This window comes from Ostrinia furnacalis, unplaced genomic scaffold, assembly GCF_004193835.3.
Source record: "Ostrinia furnacalis isolate ACB-3 unplaced genomic scaffold, ASM419383v2 OfSCF1409, whole genome shotgun sequence".
Classification (NCBI taxonomy): domain Eukaryota; kingdom Metazoa; phylum Arthropoda; class Insecta; order Lepidoptera; family Crambidae; genus Ostrinia; species Ostrinia furnacalis.
The window spans coordinates 962,715-981,847 of record NW_021131648.1 but is presented as its reverse complement, the minus strand read 5'-3'; the positions used below and the strand labels follow the sequence as shown (position 1 = coordinate 981,847).

The 19,133-nt window shown below is 37.2% G+C and overlaps 1 protein-coding gene across 1 annotated transcript in view; it reads left to right on the top strand.

Annotated features, from left to right (window-relative positions):
- Positions 1–19,133, top strand: part of para (sodium voltage-gated channel paralytic) — a 41,279-nt gene that overhangs the window by 9,163 nt on the left and 12,983 nt on the right. The window contains 12 exon segments of the mRNA XM_028304260.1: positions 152–243; positions 663–875; positions 1,174–1,231; positions 1,446–1,590; positions 9,979–10,143; positions 11,280–11,585; positions 14,258–14,501; positions 14,613–14,818; positions 15,967–16,075; positions 16,494–16,559; positions 18,144–18,421; positions 18,499–18,672. Coding sequence (XP_028160061.1) covers positions 152–243; positions 663–875; positions 1,174–1,231; positions 1,446–1,590; positions 9,979–10,143; positions 11,280–11,585; positions 14,258–14,501; positions 14,613–14,818; positions 15,967–16,075; positions 16,494–16,559; positions 18,144–18,421; positions 18,499–18,672 — 2,056 coding nt within the window.

Genomic DNA, 19,133 nt, shown 5'->3' with positions numbered 1-19,133 from the left:
TAAGTGATTCAATGTGAATTTCGAGATAGGGAAGAGTAAACTTTGACTCGGCTTTTTGTCATAAACATTTTGTCTGATGAATTAGAGTTTATAGTAGTTTGTAGTGATGTGTATTAACTTAGATTTTGTGGTTGTGGGTATCTGTTTTCAGTTATGTGACGATGGGCATAGATCTTGGAAACTTGGCCGCGCTAAGAACGTTCAGGGTACTGCGAGCGTTGAAGACTGTGGCCATTGTACCGGGTAATTTATATAATGATGTTAATTAGAATACTTTAGACGCTGTAGTAATTTGTAGCCGAGTCCTTTTATCTCACTTTATTAATTAGTTAGAGTAATAAACAGGGACAGAAACCACAAGTGATTAAAAACTTGGGTACTGATTTCAAAACTAAGGCTGGGTTGCACCATCTTACTTTAGCAAACGACAGAAATCTGTCAAACTCCCACTGGTTATCATTATTTACGGTTAAAGATAGACGGTGCAACTCAGCCTAAATTTATCAATGTAATTCTTGTATAATCATTATTATCTTTTACCCTTTACATTTTTGCGTGTGCCTTACTTTCATCCCATAAACCCAGAGGTAAGCAATCAGCTCACCTATCACATTCCTTTCTCACTATAGCCTCCCCAATTTTGACTTGATATCTGATGTCAGGTTTGAAGACCATCGTCGGAGCCGTGATAGAGTCCGTGAAGAATCTGCGGGACGTGATCATCCTGACCATGTTCTCTCTATCCGTGTTCGCACTGATGGGGCTGCAAATCTACATGGGTGTGCTCACTCAGAAGTGCGTCAAGGTGTTCCCGGAAGACGGCTCGTGGGGGAACCTCACCGATGAGAACTGGGAGAGGTTTTGTCAGAACGAAAGTAAGAGTTTTCAATATTGCATTTCGTAAAAAATGATTTTAAACACAAACATAATAGTAGTCAGACAGCTTATAAATAGTGTCAAAGACACGCTCTAAGTCCTTGTTACCTAACCCTAACGTTACGTATAAATGTATTGTATTTGTTTACTAAGTAGGCCAGGAATCTATTGGTCGCCCAAATAATCGAAGTTTAAATTAGTTAACCCATAACTTTAATGTGGTCCTGCCCGTTGAACACTTAAACTTCCATCTAGTACAAGAATTTGGTGTAAACTTACTGAAACTTTTGTTTTTAGCGAACTGGTACGAAGAAGGAGGTGAATATCCGCTATGTGGAAACTCATCAGGGGCAGGGTAAGTTATAATAACTTCAGCAACATAATGATCATTTGTTAGGCTTACAAGAAGCCCTAAGAGCTTGTTCCCACAAAGACACAGAAATATGCGTTCACACGAGGGTTTAATTTGCGGGATCATGCATTACTAAATCTGACACTCAAGATAGAAATATTTTTTGAATTGCTTCCTATGAACTTTTTTTGTAATGATTCATTATTTTTGTCCTCAGGCAATGCGAGCCGGGCTACGTGTGTCTGCAGGGCTTCGGGCCAAACCCGAACTACGGATACACGAGCTTCGACACCTTCGGCTGGGCTTTTTTGTCCGCTTTCCGTCTGATGACCCAGGACTATTGGGAGAATCTCTACCAATTGGTAAGTTACCCTTTGAACACGTCATTTAAGATAGATAGACATTTTTAGAGGTTTAAACTGGTAACCGGACAAAAAATTCTTGTGTATAAGAACATAATGTTGCTACCAGACTTATTCAAAAGTTGTTACCAAACAAATTCGAGCGAAAAAAATAGGGTTTCCGTGTGGAAACTATATTTGCAGCTGGATCTTTAACGTTTATTTTCACAAATAGCTCAGATTTGGCGTGGAAAATACCTATTGTAACGATGTGAAGGTCATAGAACATTCATTTCCATATTCGATATGAAGCCGATTGGAGTGTAGCGTCGACAAACTGTATGACACTCATTTGTGTCAATATTTAATGAGTGTAGGCTTACGAGGTTACATCGTCAGGAAAGGGCTAATCGGACATTCCCGTTTCTATATGAACGTACGACATAAACGTGACAAAAACTCTACTAATATTATGAATGCGAAAGTAACTCTATCTGTTCCCTTTCACCCTTAAAACATTAAAACTATTTTTTTTTATGCAAGTAGTATTAACCCGTGCTGGGAAGAAGCAGTGCAAGAAACTCAGTCACTATTGACCCGTTATGAAAATTGTATCATAGAGAGCTTGAGACCTAGGGAAACACAATATATTTTATTTTATTTTTTATTTTATTTTATTAGGGACAACAAACAATTGTACAAACGGTTTTACAAAAAGTCTTACAGATATATCTTAAATAAATGCACAACCAGCACCGTTATCCACGAAAATAACAAATAGAACAGCTACTACGGTCGCACACGTTTGAAGAAATTATTTAACTAATTTTAAGTTTCTGACAATAAATTCCATGCAAATTTTAAGTTTGGTAAGTTAAAATTGACAAGTTCTAAGACAAAAGTCAGGAAACAACCGTATTACCAATCATTTAAGTTGGCTTAGTGCAGTTATACATTACATATTATACCTACAGTCAAGGCCATACGGCAAGCACCGATCACACAACAGAAAACGAAAACGGCAGACAAGGGGAATGCAAGGTGTACATTGTACAAGTTAAAGGAAAATAAAATACGGCAAAGATTTAAGGATTTAAATAATTGTATCCAACAATAATATAACATTACTCTTAAATTTACTAGGCGATAAAGCAAATAGATCCAGATTAAAAAAGTATTGATTGTATGATTTCATAATTCTCCTCAAAGGAGCCCGCTCTCCGGCGTGTGTTCTTGCGAATTTAGGTTCAAACAGACGAAGGTTTAATGTACTACAAGAACGGCCTATACGGCTCGGTACTCTGTATTGAATTTGATTGATAATGTCAGTACAATCAAATTTATGGTGGCAAATATTGTATAATATCATTTGATCCAAGAGCAATCTCCTCTTAAATAGCGACTGAAGTGAGTACTTACTAATGAGATTATTATATGAGAGTTTTCTGTGGAAACATTTGTATTCAACGACACGTAAAAACTTTCGCTGAACGAGCTCTAAGCGGTCACTGTACTTGGCGTAAAATGGGTTCCATATAATTGTGGCATATTCCAATTGAGATCTAATGAGAGATTTGAACAAGAGTAGATAGGACTGAGGACGTTTAAAACAGACACCTGTCCTTATGACAAATCCGTATATTTGAAATGCTTTGTTGGTAATGTATTCAATATGATCTTCGAAGTGCAACTTAGAATCAAAAACAATACCCAAGTCTTTCATCACCGAGACATGTTCCAAAGGTGCACCACACAATCTATACTGACATTTAACAACATTGGCCTTTTTTGTGAAAGTGATGCTCTTACACTTGTTAAGACTAAGACAAAGCTTGTTTTTAATACAATATTCAGAAAGCCGGTTAAGGTCCTCTTGCAATTTATTACAGTCATCAATATTAACTATACTATGATAGACCTTTAGGTCATCTGCGTATAAAAGAAAATTTGAGTTTAAGAAACAGTTACCAATGTCATTAACAAACAACACAAAGAGCAATGGTCCAAGAATCGAGCCCTGAGGAACGCCGGAAGTCACCATTATTGAGTTTGAAGCGAAACCATTTACAACGACCCTTTGGGTCCTATTCATGACATATGAAGCAAACCAACGTAGTAAATTTTGAAGCCAATAAAGCAGTAAAAAATAAACAAACGACTTTATTTATACAAAAATAAGCCTTTCATGGAGAGACTGAAAGAGATTCCAAATTATTTGTTTATTATTTGCTTAAAACCCGGTATCATAGATCTTTTTATCTCAAAATATACCCTAAATGCATATACGGCATATTTTTTACCAAGACCAAAACTTTCCGTGACCTTAAACCCCACTTATTCTTAATCAATATCTTATGGAAAATCCCCTAATGCTCATTTCACCTTTGACCTAAATCTAAAACCAACACATCGGGTCCCTCATCCTCTTAAGCCGTGCGAAAATATATCTTATGTAAAAATTGAGCAGAACCCAATAAGTAACCTTTCATGTGAGAGTTTCTATAGCAATTTTTTGCTCGTGTTACGTTGTAAATTGATTCTTCTGCGACAAAGGAAATTATGTTACGAAGAGACATACTATTTTTTTTAGAAAATACGCGGATCGGGAACGTAATTGAACCGCTTGAACTCGAAGATTATTTTATCGAGAGCAATGAATTCGGCTTACTTAGAAAAAGCCTATTAAAGTTTATCGTTGGGAGTTGCCAATACAATGATGAGCTCGGATTTTAATATCATTAACTCTCAAGACTGAATTATTTTGATGATGAGATGGACTTATATTCTTCTTGTTACTGAATAAATAATAAATAAATAAATATAAATAAATATCCTTGGACATTTTACACTGGGCTTCTAGTCCCAAACTAAGCAAAGCTTGTACTATGGGTACTAGACAACGGATATAAACATACTTAAATACTTTTTTTTTTTGTAAATACATACTTATTATACATAGAAAACACCCAGTCCAATACAAACAAATATGTTCATGCACACAAATGTTTGTACTGTGCGGGAATCGATCCCGCTACCTCCGGAATAGTAGTCCGTTTCGAACCACTACACCAAACGGCCGACACTGAATGAATCAATGAAACTAGTCTTAAGAATGGATCGAGATTAATTTTGATTTGATTACCAATTTATTTACATTCAGAGTGTGATTGTTTTTGTAGGTATTTTTCAGATTGTAAAATTGTGTAAAAATATGGTCTTCATTCATCATCATTTCAGCCATAGGACGTCCACTGCTGAACATAGGCCTCCCCCAATGACTTCCACATCGCACGGTTGGTAGCGGCCTGCATCCAGCGCCTTCCTGCTACCTTTATCAGGTCGTCGGTCCACCTTGTGGGTGGACGTCCCACGCTGCGTTTTCCGGTACGCGGCCTCCATTCCAGAACCTTTCTGCCCCATCGGCCGTCGGCAAAAATATTGTCGCCGATGTGTAAAGTAATTTTAAGTAAAAATACTTAATTTTCGTTTTTTTTTCAGGACCTGAAGAACCAAAGGCTGGACGAGTGCTCAAGCCCGAGTGACAGTAGTATTGTGACTAAAACCATTTAGTGCAAAACCCGCCTCTAGTGAAATTACACCAAAGACTATGATACTAGCTGTAAGGACAATCTAGAGTTGTATTTCTAGGAAATTCTCCGAAAAAACCAATCAAAAGTGAACGGATAGACACGTTTTTGAACAGAAAACTTTATGTATACGCAAGAAAGTAGCTTAATTTTTATTATTTAAGTGAAATATTGTTTACTAACTTAATGTTAGCCTCGTGCAACGGGTTTATATTCAAATCAAAAGACCAGAAAAGAGAATAGTGTTCAATCATTTATTTATGGGCTACACTGACAACACAACGATTATTATGAATTAAAGGGGAATAAAAAACTCTGTCATTTTACAGTGAAGATGTATTCAGGTGTGAATACAAAAAAAACTAGAAAATAGGATGTTTATTTCAAACCAGGCACATTTTAGTACTTATTTATTATTAAAATTGTGTGTTCGATCACATTTTCAAGTCATATTAAACTTTACATAATACCAAAGTTCTCCAAAAAAATAATAAATGGTATTTGAAATACGCATTTCAGCGCACTTTGCTCTACATTACTCTGGCAAGTGTCTTAAAAAATCATTTTAAAATGCTTGTGCATTGGTAATGTCTCTGTTCTCCATTTTGCCTGTCATTTTGTGTGAGGTTTGGGCTGTAATATTGACTAATAATAACTAATTTAATGTCATAATGCACTATTATGAGTTGACTTATCAAATTGTAATAATAAGCTAGTTCATTTTCTATTATCTTCAAGTATGCCAGATTATAAAATAACTAGACAACATAAGGTTTGCCAATAAATAATTTAAGGATAAGTCTAAATTAGTGATGTAATCGCTAAACGACTAGAATAGTAATAATAATATAGTAAAATAAAATTAAATGTTGTAAAAGATAGCTAAATAAATGTATTAATTTAAGTTTCGTATTCCCAGATGTGCCTATATGTCTAGTATATAAATGCTGATTGACCGCATATAAATAAATTTCCCTTATAAATAATACCAGTGCTTTATAATGAACTTGATTGGTTTCGGAATGAAACGTCACAGTTGACGTAGCAATATTTTCAGCTTCCAATTATAAAAACCCGTTCGTTTTGTCGTACTTTTGATAATAATTGAGACTACGCGGTTGGTAAGGAAATTGTTACACGATTTCATAAATTTCTGTGGATATTTAAATAATGAACTGACTTTTTTCCTTTATTTGTTCAAGAACAAATATTGCACGTAATTTATTTTCGATTCATTCGAATGGTTTCAGTGTTTCCATTCGACGATAAATAAAAAAGTAAGTTTAGTAAAATACTTACACGCGTAGTTGGAAGTCGTGATGGGCTGTATCAACCTATCATACATAAACATTTATAATATTTATTCCGGTGTGTCCCAATCATTGTATCATTTCCCCAAACAAAAATATAACAATACTGTAGATGCTTCGAAAGATATTTTACGTAGGTATTTATGTTCTTCATAACTCGCCTCTTGCCTAATACCTGATTTACTTTGTAAATGAAAATCACGAGGATTCTTCCCTGCATTTTGGCTGCGAGCCAGAAAATATTTTCCAGCGCAGCCTGAGGGCACTCCGCACAATCGTATGAATTTCTAAGAATCCTATTTGCATCTTACATCGGCAAAAATTACATTTCAGCTCGAAAAACGTCTACTCGGTCAAATAATGAAAAGTTGCAATTCAAATGCATTCATATTTAAATTATTTTAAAAGATTTATTTGATTAAGCCGTAATAGGAAATCAAAGCTTCAACGTTTACCCAAATAACTGCCTTTGGGTAAACGGGTTGCACCATTTTACTTTAACTTTAACTAACGTAGAAAGTCTGTCAAACTCCATACAAAACACTGGTAATTGTTACAGTTACTGTTAAAGTAAGGTGGTACAACTCAGCCTAAAAATATTCAAGTTCTACCTGGATTGATCAATCTGTTTGTTAAAGTTATCGAAAACCTCTACAAGGAAAAATTATAAGGCACTTTTTTTGGGCATAATTTATCTGAGGTCTATTACAATGTTTTTGCCGAATTTCAGGTATATCCAACTTGTTTCGATCGATCACTTAGTTCTGTTTTCCATTCTGATCCCATTTAACTTAATTTCACAGTAAATACAGTTTCAAATAATGAAATTTAAGTACCTATTGCAAAAGAAAATATACGAGTTGTTAAAAAAAATTCATACTAAGTTAGCAATCGAATCTCGAATTCTCGATCATATTAGAACTCTCGGTTATACTCAAAATAGACTTCCCTATACCAAAATCACTCCAATGATTTACGAATAATTAATTGTACATAATAGTGTAGTTTTACTGTTGTTGAATTCAGACTGATAGCGATTTTAAATAGTTTAGTATTGTATAAATAAAATAGGTCTTTCCTAACGTTTCAAGTTTTGTATTGGTTTTAGCATTGCATTCAAAATAATAATGTAAAATAACGAATGTATGAATTAAATGTAAAATGATGAAAATATGAATATTAGGTAATGAAAAGACTTCATGTCCTGTATATGAATAGATCTGTTTGTTGTAGATAGAAAAATAACGAACATTTTGTAAATTAATGTCCTTGAGAAAATAATTATTAAAAAACAGTGTTGGATTTGCAGATTTGTTTTTATTTATAAAAGTTACTAACATAATATTTTAGAAAATATAAAATTCGGTAAATTTTTCGTTTGTTTTATTGTCAAAATTTTAAATAACATTGTTAATCATTACATGAAAAGTCTTTCATAGTTTTCACGCTAAAACAGTTTTGTTTTATTATTTTAAAATCAGCTTATGAAAAATAATGAATGTGTTGATTATTTTAGAGTTATACCTACATTCGCCCGTATTTATATGTAGATAGTTAGTGATTTTTTACATTTTATTTTTGTACCCTTAATTGTAAGCATAATTTATATTATTGTCAATTAATGTGTATTGATTGAGAATAGCGAAAAGCATAGCTACCACACTCGAGTTAATAAAAAATAAATACGCGTGATTTATGTTTTTTATTTAAACCTGCAAATTATTCTACTTCGAGTTTTTGTCAAAGGAAACATACTGATTACACACAACACATAAGACATTTTAAAAGTACACAATTGTAACGTAAACTCTACATTATTAAATTCAATCACGTAATGCCTAAAACAACTATTACGAAAACCTTTTAAGCAGTCTATGATAGTAGTTTTCAGCTATTCAGCAGTAGGTATTCGTAGGAGTCGAACGTGACCTTTTCACTACATAAAATACAAACAGATACAAACACATACTATTATGAAATCGAAACCTAAAGCAAATATTATTACATAAAGAAAGATATAAATAGAAAGTCATTAATTTGTACAATCAAAATAGGTAATTAGGTAGGTGGGTCTGTGTTAAAATTCATGTTTACAAAAAACACTAAGGTTGAGTTGCACCATCCTACTTGAACTAATAACAAACGTCTAAAATATGTAAAACTCCATACAAAATACACCGAATTATCGTTACAGTTAACGTTCAAAGTTGGGTGGTGCAACTCAGCCTTAGTACTTTATGTTTTAACTATATTTTTGACTTAATAAGCAACATAGTTCATAAACCAGCAAAGATTAACCGTCACTAATCGCACTAACTACACGTCCGCTCATTCATAATTCACTCTACACGTCAGCAAATCCGTCCTAAGTACTACGAAGCCCAAATAACTATCACTCACGCTATGCAAATGCCACACCGCGGGTAATAAAAGCCTATGAAATCCGCATAATCCACCCCGGACGGCGATTAACGTGATTCAGGCGGGAATCGAACGCGTGACCCACGCCAGTTAGGGATAGGCGCGGCTAAAGGGCGTGGAAGATAGTAAATTAATATATAGTTATTGCCTGCACGAGCCCAATTTTCGCTGAGAGATTAGTCGAAATGATAATTGCTTAGTAACTATCATTTTCATACAGAGAGTCAATTTGTATTTTGGTCTGACCCTTCCAAAAATAGATTGCAAGCGAAGATTGCAATCTCTATTGATCGTGGATACATTATTGGGAAGCATGTAACACTAACCCAGATGGAAAGACACTTCGCACCCTTAATAATATAGGGGCACAACTCAAAATTTTTGGTTTTTTACTTTTTGTACTAGAGAGGCATATTTTCGTCAGTTCTACAAGATGGCTTTCACAGAAATCTAAAACAATGATCAGATTAAAAGTTCTACATTTTGTGCCCCTTCCATACTTTCATCTATCTTCCCGCTAGAAGGGCTGAATCAGAGACATGCCGATATTTGTCGAATCCGGCCCCCGCGACTGTGGTCCAATTTGGAGTTGTGCCCTTGTATNAGTAGCAGCAAATGATCCACCTTGTCAAAGGCCTTGCAGAAATCAGTGTAGACTGCATCTACTTGTCCATGCGTTCAAAAAGAAAGTTTGTGTAAATCAGTAAATTACTAATAGTTGATCTCTTCTTTACGAATCCGTGTTGTTCGGGAATTATTAAACGATGCACAATCGGGTACACCATGTTATGCACCAGGCGTTCAAGGACCTTAGACAGAACAGACAATAAGGAGATAGGTCGGTAATTAGAAACATCTCGCTTACTACCGCTTTTAAAAACTGGTGTAATATTAGCAGTCTTCCAGGCAAGTGGAATTATACCCTCAAGCAGAGTCAAGTTATACAATACAAATAGTGGTTTACAGATGTATATATATATATATAATAGTTTCATACCGGTTTTTGAAATAGGTAGGAACAACATAGTGACAAACCAAAAAACATGCGAAGCGGCAGGCAAAAGTATGATATATTTTAAAATGCTCACCAGGTGTTGCGGTCAGCGGGGTCCTGGCACGTGCTGTTCTTCGTGGTGATCATCTTCTTGGGCTCGTTCTACCTCGTGAACTTGATCTTGGCCATCGTCGCCATGTCCTACGACGAGTTGCAGAAGAAGGCCGAGGAGGAGGAACAGGCTGAGGAAGAAGCGTTGAGGGTGAGAACATTGATTTTAGATTATAAGTTTTTTGAGTATGCCTTCTTCTTCTTTTCGTGTCGACAACAAACCTACACAGTGTCAGCCCAAAACTCCGCCACAAGAGTGGCGTTGTCAGTAGCACTCATCAAATCCTCCTGAGTGCAGTTGCCTGAAAATCATTATATTAAGCTTACTAGCGGCCACCCGCGACTTTGTGCGTGTGGATTCTGTTTTACCCCCTTAAGGGATTTAAGTTTATTTATAAAATAAAACATTTTCATTTTTATTAAGGGATGAATTTTGCAAAATCCCGTCTTAATGAACACCTACGTTCTAAAAGGAACCCCCATGCAAAATTTGAGACTCCTAGCCAGTGCTACAGCGCTCAGAAACTACAGTTAGTTTCTGAGTGAGTGAGTCAGTCAGTCAATAACTCAGTGACCTTTCGCTTTTATAGATATAAATATAGATAGATAGATTGTACATATCGAGTTAGAAATAGAAATTACCTGCTCTATTATGATAATGATGGTTGAACTCTCCTGATATGGAGGTCATTCCTATCCTAGGTATCTATAGATTCCCATAGATGTGACTCACGATTCATAAAACCACTTTGTTTAATTATTCACAGTCTGTTTAGGATAGTAGGCTTGAATCAACCTGACTGTCCAAAAAGAATCATGACTCAGTGCTCTAGAATAAAGGGCAAGTTAATTCGGTCCGATTGAGTCATATTAAACGCCTATTATGATTCATAAATTCTGACATTAGGGGATGTGACCCCCTGTTATTACAACCCACACGACAGAAGAAAACTTGTTAGTTATATTACACAAGTTGTAAATTACTTACAATTGAGTAATTGCCACTTTTCGACAGAATACTGCATCCCCAGTAATGATAGTTTTTGTTTTTATACGTAACAGTTGGCACCACTGGTCAATGTCAGGATTTTACTCTACAGTGACGCAAGCCTGACGAGTGCAAATGTGATAGTCCACTTACCGCTTCAGTTCAGAGCTCACCAGTTAACGACACTGCCTTAGCCAATAGTGAGTGACAGGACCTTAGTCTACAGTTGCGTTAACTGGTGAGGGCAAATACGATATATCCCTCGTCACATGATTAAGCAAAACCACGTCTCTCTTCAGGAAGCGGAGCAGAAAGCAGCAGCGAGAGCGGACAAGCAGGAAGCGAGGGAAGCTCACGCCCGAGAGCAGGCGGCGGCGGCCGAGGCGGCGGCCTACGCGGAGGCGCATCCCGCCAAGTCGCCCTCCGAATTCTCCTGCCACAGCTACGAGCTCTTCGTCAACCAGGAGCGCGGCAACCAGGACGACAATACGCGCGAGCGCATGTCCCTCCGTAGCGACCCGTTCCAGGACTCGGTGAGCACTCAGCCCACGCAAAGGCCCGCCGACCAGCACCACGAATCACGCCGCCCGAGGAAGGTTAGCATGGTGAGTACTGCTGCGCCCACAGTCTTCGAGCCGACAATGATTCAACTTGTGATCTTTACACGTAGAACAGTGACATTACCATTCAGTTGTACATAACCGAATACATCGATTACATACTCGTACAGTATACTTACAGCATTTTGTAAACTAGACAGCTTATTTAAAACTAGTTTGATTATTTACTTAGATAAGTCAGGTACTTTGATTACAACAATCTTAACAAAATTACCTTTAAATTAAGGAGGAATTGTTTTAAATTGTTTCAATTTGAGTAAATGAACCATGTCACGATTTCTTTCAGGTGCTACATGGTCCGTTATTTGAAAGTTAGCACGGTTAAATGTTTATTGAATCATTGATGGCTGAGTACGATCATTCTTTTCAACTTGACCTCAATCACGCTGCTTTACACTCGGGCCGAGATAACTGAAGCCTGGTTATCGAGCTTTGAATTATAGATATTACGTCACACTTAAAACTTCCACTCCGTCACTTTCTTCATCCTCATACCAGCACAGTTCAAGTTGAAAAGAACGTTTATATTATGTGTCTTAATTGCTGTGAGCTTAAAGGTCTTGTCCTGTGTTTCTATTGTGACTGCGAACATCATACCCATATTTTTATGTCCCTACTTTCATATCAATGACGTATTTTCAGAAGTCTATTCTAAATCTTGTCTGATATTTGCAGTCCACAATTCCTTTTCTTTTTCCTGAATTTTAATTTGATTATTTCAATGTGATTCCTCTGTTCAAACTATCGGCTTTGCCTATTGGCATGCAAATAGTATTTCCTGTGTCGTTTACCCTGTGTTGCGATGCCTTGTTAACTATAATTCTTCAACTTCATTTGAATTATAAACCATACATAAGCATTATTCAATTTATTATTCAACAACCGTTCATTTTAGTTTTAGAATATCATTTCCTCAATTAGATCTAGCTAGTACTTTTCTTTTAAACATACTTGAGCACGAATACAACTTTACTTTTCCTCTGTTATTTTTAATCGTTATTGTAACACAAAAACAAATTAATTTCATTTTATGGAACGATGATTACTTACCTGAATATTTCTTTATAATCGCATGAACCTTATTAAACACTGTAGTAACTCGTAATCCTTTAAAGTCTCCAATAATATTTCTTGATAAATTAAAATATTAAGGGGAACTGTTTTTATGTGAAGGGTAACTTTTGGAATGAATTCAAACAATTGCTTCAATAGAAGTCCTAACAATATAAGGAATACTATTGGAGAGAAAGAATCTATTGTCATGGTAGATTGTTTCTTTTGCAATGTGAGTGTTAAACAACGGGCCGGGATGAATCTGAACGTATCAACGATGACGAGGTAGGTTCAGTCAACCTTTTTTAATTAAGAATTGGTAATAAAGTTAACAATAAACTAAGGAAGTAAACTTAACTAATTAGATTCCTCAATTTCGATTTAGTGACGTGCGGAGGCTTCAATTTAATCGGACATACAAAGGAACAGTCCTCATGACTATAGATGTAGATTGAAAGAAAAAAAATAGTGATAGGATTAGCAGTTTGCAGATATGCATGAAATTACCCCATGATTACTTCATGTGTTTATAAACAAAGTTACCTGACTAACCGTTGCTTTCATTCATCCATCGCTAGTCGTTTCATCATCTTTATTCTTACAATAAGAGTTTTATTGGTTGCATCCTTATCAAACAGTTTCCGCTATAGTGCCATTCATTTGGATGCTCAAAAGTTCTTATTGTATGGGCAAATTCTTTAGATCTTTAATCTGAACTGCCATCTGCGACTGGACACATTCATACATTTGATCAAATACATCACAAATCAGAAGTAATATTTTTTCTTCACACTCTGCTTCAAAGCTGCAATTGTTTTGTAACATGCCTGATTTGATTTTGTTTTTGTTTATTCTGTGTTGATATGGCAGTACCTCTCCATCCTTATCCTATTGGTCGATGTCTAGATATTTGGTCGATATTAATTTATCATATCAATTGATTAAATTCAAAATTTTCTTTGTGTATTGAAGGTCCCTCACCCTGAACGCATAAATAAATACGGACAGTTATCATATGGGCCACTGCGCGAGGGCTCACAGGTTTGTCCATCTCTCCTCATTGGTGTTTGTGCTCCCCTTCCTCTTCTTTTACAGTATTATCCATATCTCCTCTATTTTTGTCTTCTTACTTTCTTATTTTACTGCTTCCAGTCTATACTGTTTCTATCGCGTCTATTTGCAGCAATTCATTACAATGAAATTTATTGTCACTCAACGTGAAATGTGTTGATGCAAGCAGACGGTCACGAGCACTTATCATTTTCTCTGACTTCATTATATTAATTTCTATTACTTCTTTCCATTTCCTCTTGGCGTGCCTTTTCTTTTGACACTTTTGTTTATCAGCACATGAAAGTAAAATAACCATTAGGTATTATCAGATTCTAAAAATTAGGATTACATTAAAACGCTAAAGCCTCTGCAACCGGTTCCATAAGAATATGAAGTTGATAAAATGTATTAGAGATTTGCTTACTACTCGATCTGAATTGAGGAAAGATTTGAAAAGAAAATTTTTGAAATGAACAAGACCTAAATATTTGAATTGAATTTGAAAGTTTAAGAGAGTAGACTGTAGATGCTGAGTAATGGGTATGATGCAGGCGTCGTTATCTCTGCCGGGGTCGCCGTTCAACTTGCGGCGGGGTTCGCGGGGCTCGCACCAGATGGCGCTGCGGCCGAACGGGCGGAACCGATACCCGCCGGGCGCGGACCGCAAGCCGCTGGTGCTGTCGACGTACCTGGATGCGCAGGAGCATCTGCCCTACGCCGACGACTCTAACGCTGTCACACCTATGTCTGAAGAAAACGGTGCTATCATCATTCCTGTATACTACGCTAATTTAGGTGAGTTTAATATAACTAACCTCGATCTTCTGTGACGTAGTCAATCAATATTGGGTTCTACAGAGTTGATGGCTTATGATGAAACTGACCTGCATCCCAAACCTGTTACAGGCTCTCGCCATTCCTCGTACACGTCGCATCAATCGCGGTTATCGTATACGTCGCACGGAGACTTGCTCGGCGGCAAGGTGCAGACGAAGGAGCAGCGGCTGCGTGGACGCTCAGCCTCGCGCAACCACAGCGTCACGTCGCAGCCGCACGCCTACCCGCTGCCGAGGCAGGACTCCTCGCTTGCGTCCAGGCCGCTACGGGAGTATGTGAGTATCCAGACACTATGCTAAGTCTAAGGCACGCCACTTGTACGGAGACCTGCTGGGCGACAAGGTGCAAACGAAGAAGCAGCGACAGCGTCACGTCGCAGCCGCACGCCTACCCGCTGCCGAGGCAGGACTCCTCGCTCGCGTCCAGACCTCTACGGGAGTATGTGAGTATCCAGACACTATGCTAAGTCTAAGGCACGCCACCTGTCGTATGGAGACCTGCTGGGCGGCAAGGTGCAAACGAAGGAGCAGCGTCAGCGTCACGTCGCAGCCGCACGCCTACCCGCTGCCGAGGCAGGACTCCTCGCTCGCGTCCAGGCCGCTACGGGAGTATGTGAGTATCCAGACACTATGCTAAGTCTAAGGCACGCCACTGGTCGCACGGAGACCTGCAGGGCGGCAAGGTGCAGACGAAGGAGCAGCGACAGCGTCACGTCGCAGCCGCACGCCTACCCGCTGCCGAGACAGGACTCCTCGCTCGCGTCCAGGCCGCTACGGGAGTATGTGAGTATCCAAACACTATGCTAAGTCTAAAGCACGCCACTTGTACGGAGACCTGCTGGGCGGCAAGGTGCAAACGAAGAAGCAGCGACAGCGTCACGTTGCAGCCGCACGCCTACCCGCTGCCAAGGCAGGACTCCTCGCTTGCGTCCAGGCCACTACGGGAGTATGTGAGTATCCAGACACTATGCTAAGTCTACGGCACGCCACTCGTTGTACAAGTTGCACGGAGACTTGATGAGCGGCAGGGTGCAGACGAAAAGCAGCGGCTGCGCGCCCACCCGCTGCCACGGCAAGACTCCTTGCTCTCTTCCAGGCCGCTGTGGGAGTATGTGAGTATCCAGAGACCTCTATGCTCAGTCTACAGTAACTCGTTGTACATGTTGCACGGAGACTTGGTGGGCGGCAGCCATTACCATTTCATTTGCTGATTGAAAATATGGAGTACTTTTTGATATTGGGTTTGATGAAGTTATGTATGCTCTCAGCTTTTATTATACTTTTGATTACACTCTTTAAAGCTCCTGAAAAAGATCTAAATCTGATTTAGTTATTTACTAAGAGGAGGAATAAGGAATTTTATACCTTCATCTTCTAAATAGTCTTGAGTTCAGTTGAATTTATTAGACAATTGTGCTTTTCAGGAGATGAGCACGACTGAATGCACGGACGAGGCCGGGAAAGTGTTGAAGCCATCCAACGACAACCCTTTTATAGAAAATTCGCAACAGCCTAATGTCGTTGATATGAGAGGTAATCATAATAATAAATACAGGGTGATAGGTAAATGGGTATATGAGCCGACACTTGCCCATGTTAACATGGCCATATAAATGGTATGGTGAAGTTAGAAAATTGATATCTTCATTTTAATTATTTAAATTTTCATACAAATCGGATTTTATAACATTTATTTTGTATGACAATTAAAAAAAATTAAATGATGATATCAAATTTCTGACTTCACCATACCATTTATATGCCCATGTTAACATGGGCTAGTGTCGGCTCATATACCCATTTACCTAACACCCTGTATTTAGTGGACAAATAATGAAAAGATTATCAATTGAACAATAACCATCATTTAACATTATTTTCTTACAGCGCAGTGATAAACTTTAATATGTTTTATAGTGTTACTATACATTGCTATAACTTTCAATTTCAGACGTAATGGTACTAAACGAAATCATCGAACAAGCGGGAAGGCAAAGCAGAGCAAGCGATCAGAACGGTATGAAGATTTCTCACGTTAGATGTTGTTGCCTCCGTAACAACGCTGTCTTGTGCATTCTTTTTTTTTTCGATATCGATGTCCGTTACTTTAATGTGTTTTAAATTTACGCTTCTTTAAATTTACTGAACAGAAACACCCTCAATTTTCTTACTAAACAAAACTCTTACATCGACTCTAACACACATTTCGACACGCATATCGGTATTTGCTCATTATGCGACCAAAAAGCATAATTGGCAAAAGAAAATACAATTGTGGATGTCATTTATAGTCGTTTTCATTTGTGTGAATGTCTGCTCCAAAGTACTTTGAAGAAAAAACGGTGTGAAACACTCAGTAATAGACAGTAGTCTCTAAAATTAAAGAATTATTTTGAGAAACAATTTAATTGCAATTCAAGGAGCATAAAACAGACAATATTAAAGTTAGTTTCAAAAGTTTTTTCTCCTGAAGTAATTACACATTGCCTTGCACTTCCTATGTTGCACTCACAAGTCGCTGAAACATGCAAGCACTAACCATAATACAGACACCAACGCAAAATCAAAACATTAATTTTACTGTCACTTTTGTGGTTTGCAAAATCAGACTTTGCGACAATTCCAGAAAAACAAAACAATCTGGCGAATGTCTTTTAACGCTATTGAGCGGAAGTAAAGAAAAACAAATGCTTGTGATTTTGTTATATCTGCTCGAATGAGCAAAAGACATTCTTTAAATAATTCGCATTGCCTGTTGAAAGCACCTAGCCTAATTTAAACTTTTCACTGCCTTGCACCAAACACGATTGCAACAAATTTTATTATTTGCACTGCTTTATTAGAGCAATTATTTTTTGTGTGAAATATTGCATGTTGTGTTGTGTTTAGTAATTTGTCGTCTAACTTATTCTGTTTAGCCTATGTACAGCATTTTTTAAATTCATGATTAATAAAATAATTTTATACTTATGTCTTAATTGTAAGAATACCGCTGTAACGCCTTATTGTTGAAACGTCTAGCTACATTAATAAAGTTAGCTTTATTCATTTGTGATACGAAATTATCACGATATTCATATTTTTTGGCTCTGTAACATTAATGAAGTAAGTACTAACAACCATCGAGTCAGTGTCATACTTAAGTTGTGTAGTTAAGCGAATAAGCTTTGACGCAAGGATTGTCACTTCCAGTACTGGCTTGAGTTTGATTTGCACGATACCGACCAGCACAATCTGAACTCCCATTGGACACGAATCCACCTACAGATGTGGAATGTTCCTCACACGAGGCTTCGTTACCTCACCTCTGAGTGCCACAGACTGCCCATTTTAACTTCTGAACATAAATGACAGCCGGTCAAGTTACAAAAAATATGGATATTTGTGCTCCTAATTTAAATTTAATTGGAAATCATAGAGCCGAGGTGAAATTCTGATAAAAGATTGATGCAAATTGAGTCAAATTACATTCTTTATCATACTTTTATTGGAAGCACTCGGTCGAAAATTGTGAAAATAATGAGCGAATACTAACAAAATTATTTCTGTCTCTCTCTCTAACACACACACACGCACTCTGCTGGTAAACGGGACGCAACAGTGTCAGTGTACTACTTCCCAACAGCGGAAGACGACGAAGATGGCCCCACGTTTAAGGAGAAACTCCTGGAATGTCTGATGAAGGGGATAGACCTGTTCTGTGTTTGGGACTGCTGCTGGTTGTGGCTGGAGTTTCAGAAGTATGTCGCACTGCTGGTGTTCGATCCCTTCGTAGAGTTGTTTATCACGCTGTGTATCGTCGTCAATACGCTGTTCATGGCATTGGATCATCACGATATGGACAAAGATATGGAAAAGGCGCTCAAAAGCGGAAACTATGTAAGTTTTAATCCATGTCAAAACTTAATTTAGGACAATCTACCAATAGGAGTCTAACTAATCGTTTTCTGTTTCAGTTTTTCACCGCGACATTCGGTATTGAAGCTATGTTGAAATTAATAGCGATGAGTCCTAAATATTATTTTCAAGAAGGATGGAACATATTTGACTTTATCATAGTGGCCTTATCACTTTTGGAGTTGGGTTTGGAAGGCGTTCAGGGTTTGTCTGTTTTGCGTTCCTTTCGTTTGGTAAGTTTTCCATTTTAATAAATATTTTAACGTTTAAGCAATAATACATTTCTGGAATATACACACTGATAATTGTCATATTAATGAATAACTTTTTGACGTATAAAGTATTATCAGTATTTTAGAACAATATTGTGTGTTGATGTCTGATTTTAAACATGATAATAATCTAATTATTAAGTCAGTTATCGAAATAATTAATCACTTGTTTACTTTGAGTAATATTCTAATTACAACTTTAGAAAACTTGGTAAAATACATTTTACATTTTATTCGCTACTGTTTCAGAATCAGTAACTAAATGTATTAGTGTGTTGTTTGTTAATTATTTACCTTAAACTTGACGGTAACTTTTACCGATGTGTCATTTTATCTAAATTTTATATTTATTGTTGAGTCCTTTGAGAATAGAAAGAGATTTCGCGAACTTTTTGAATCTCCATTAAAATCTCTTGAGCAAT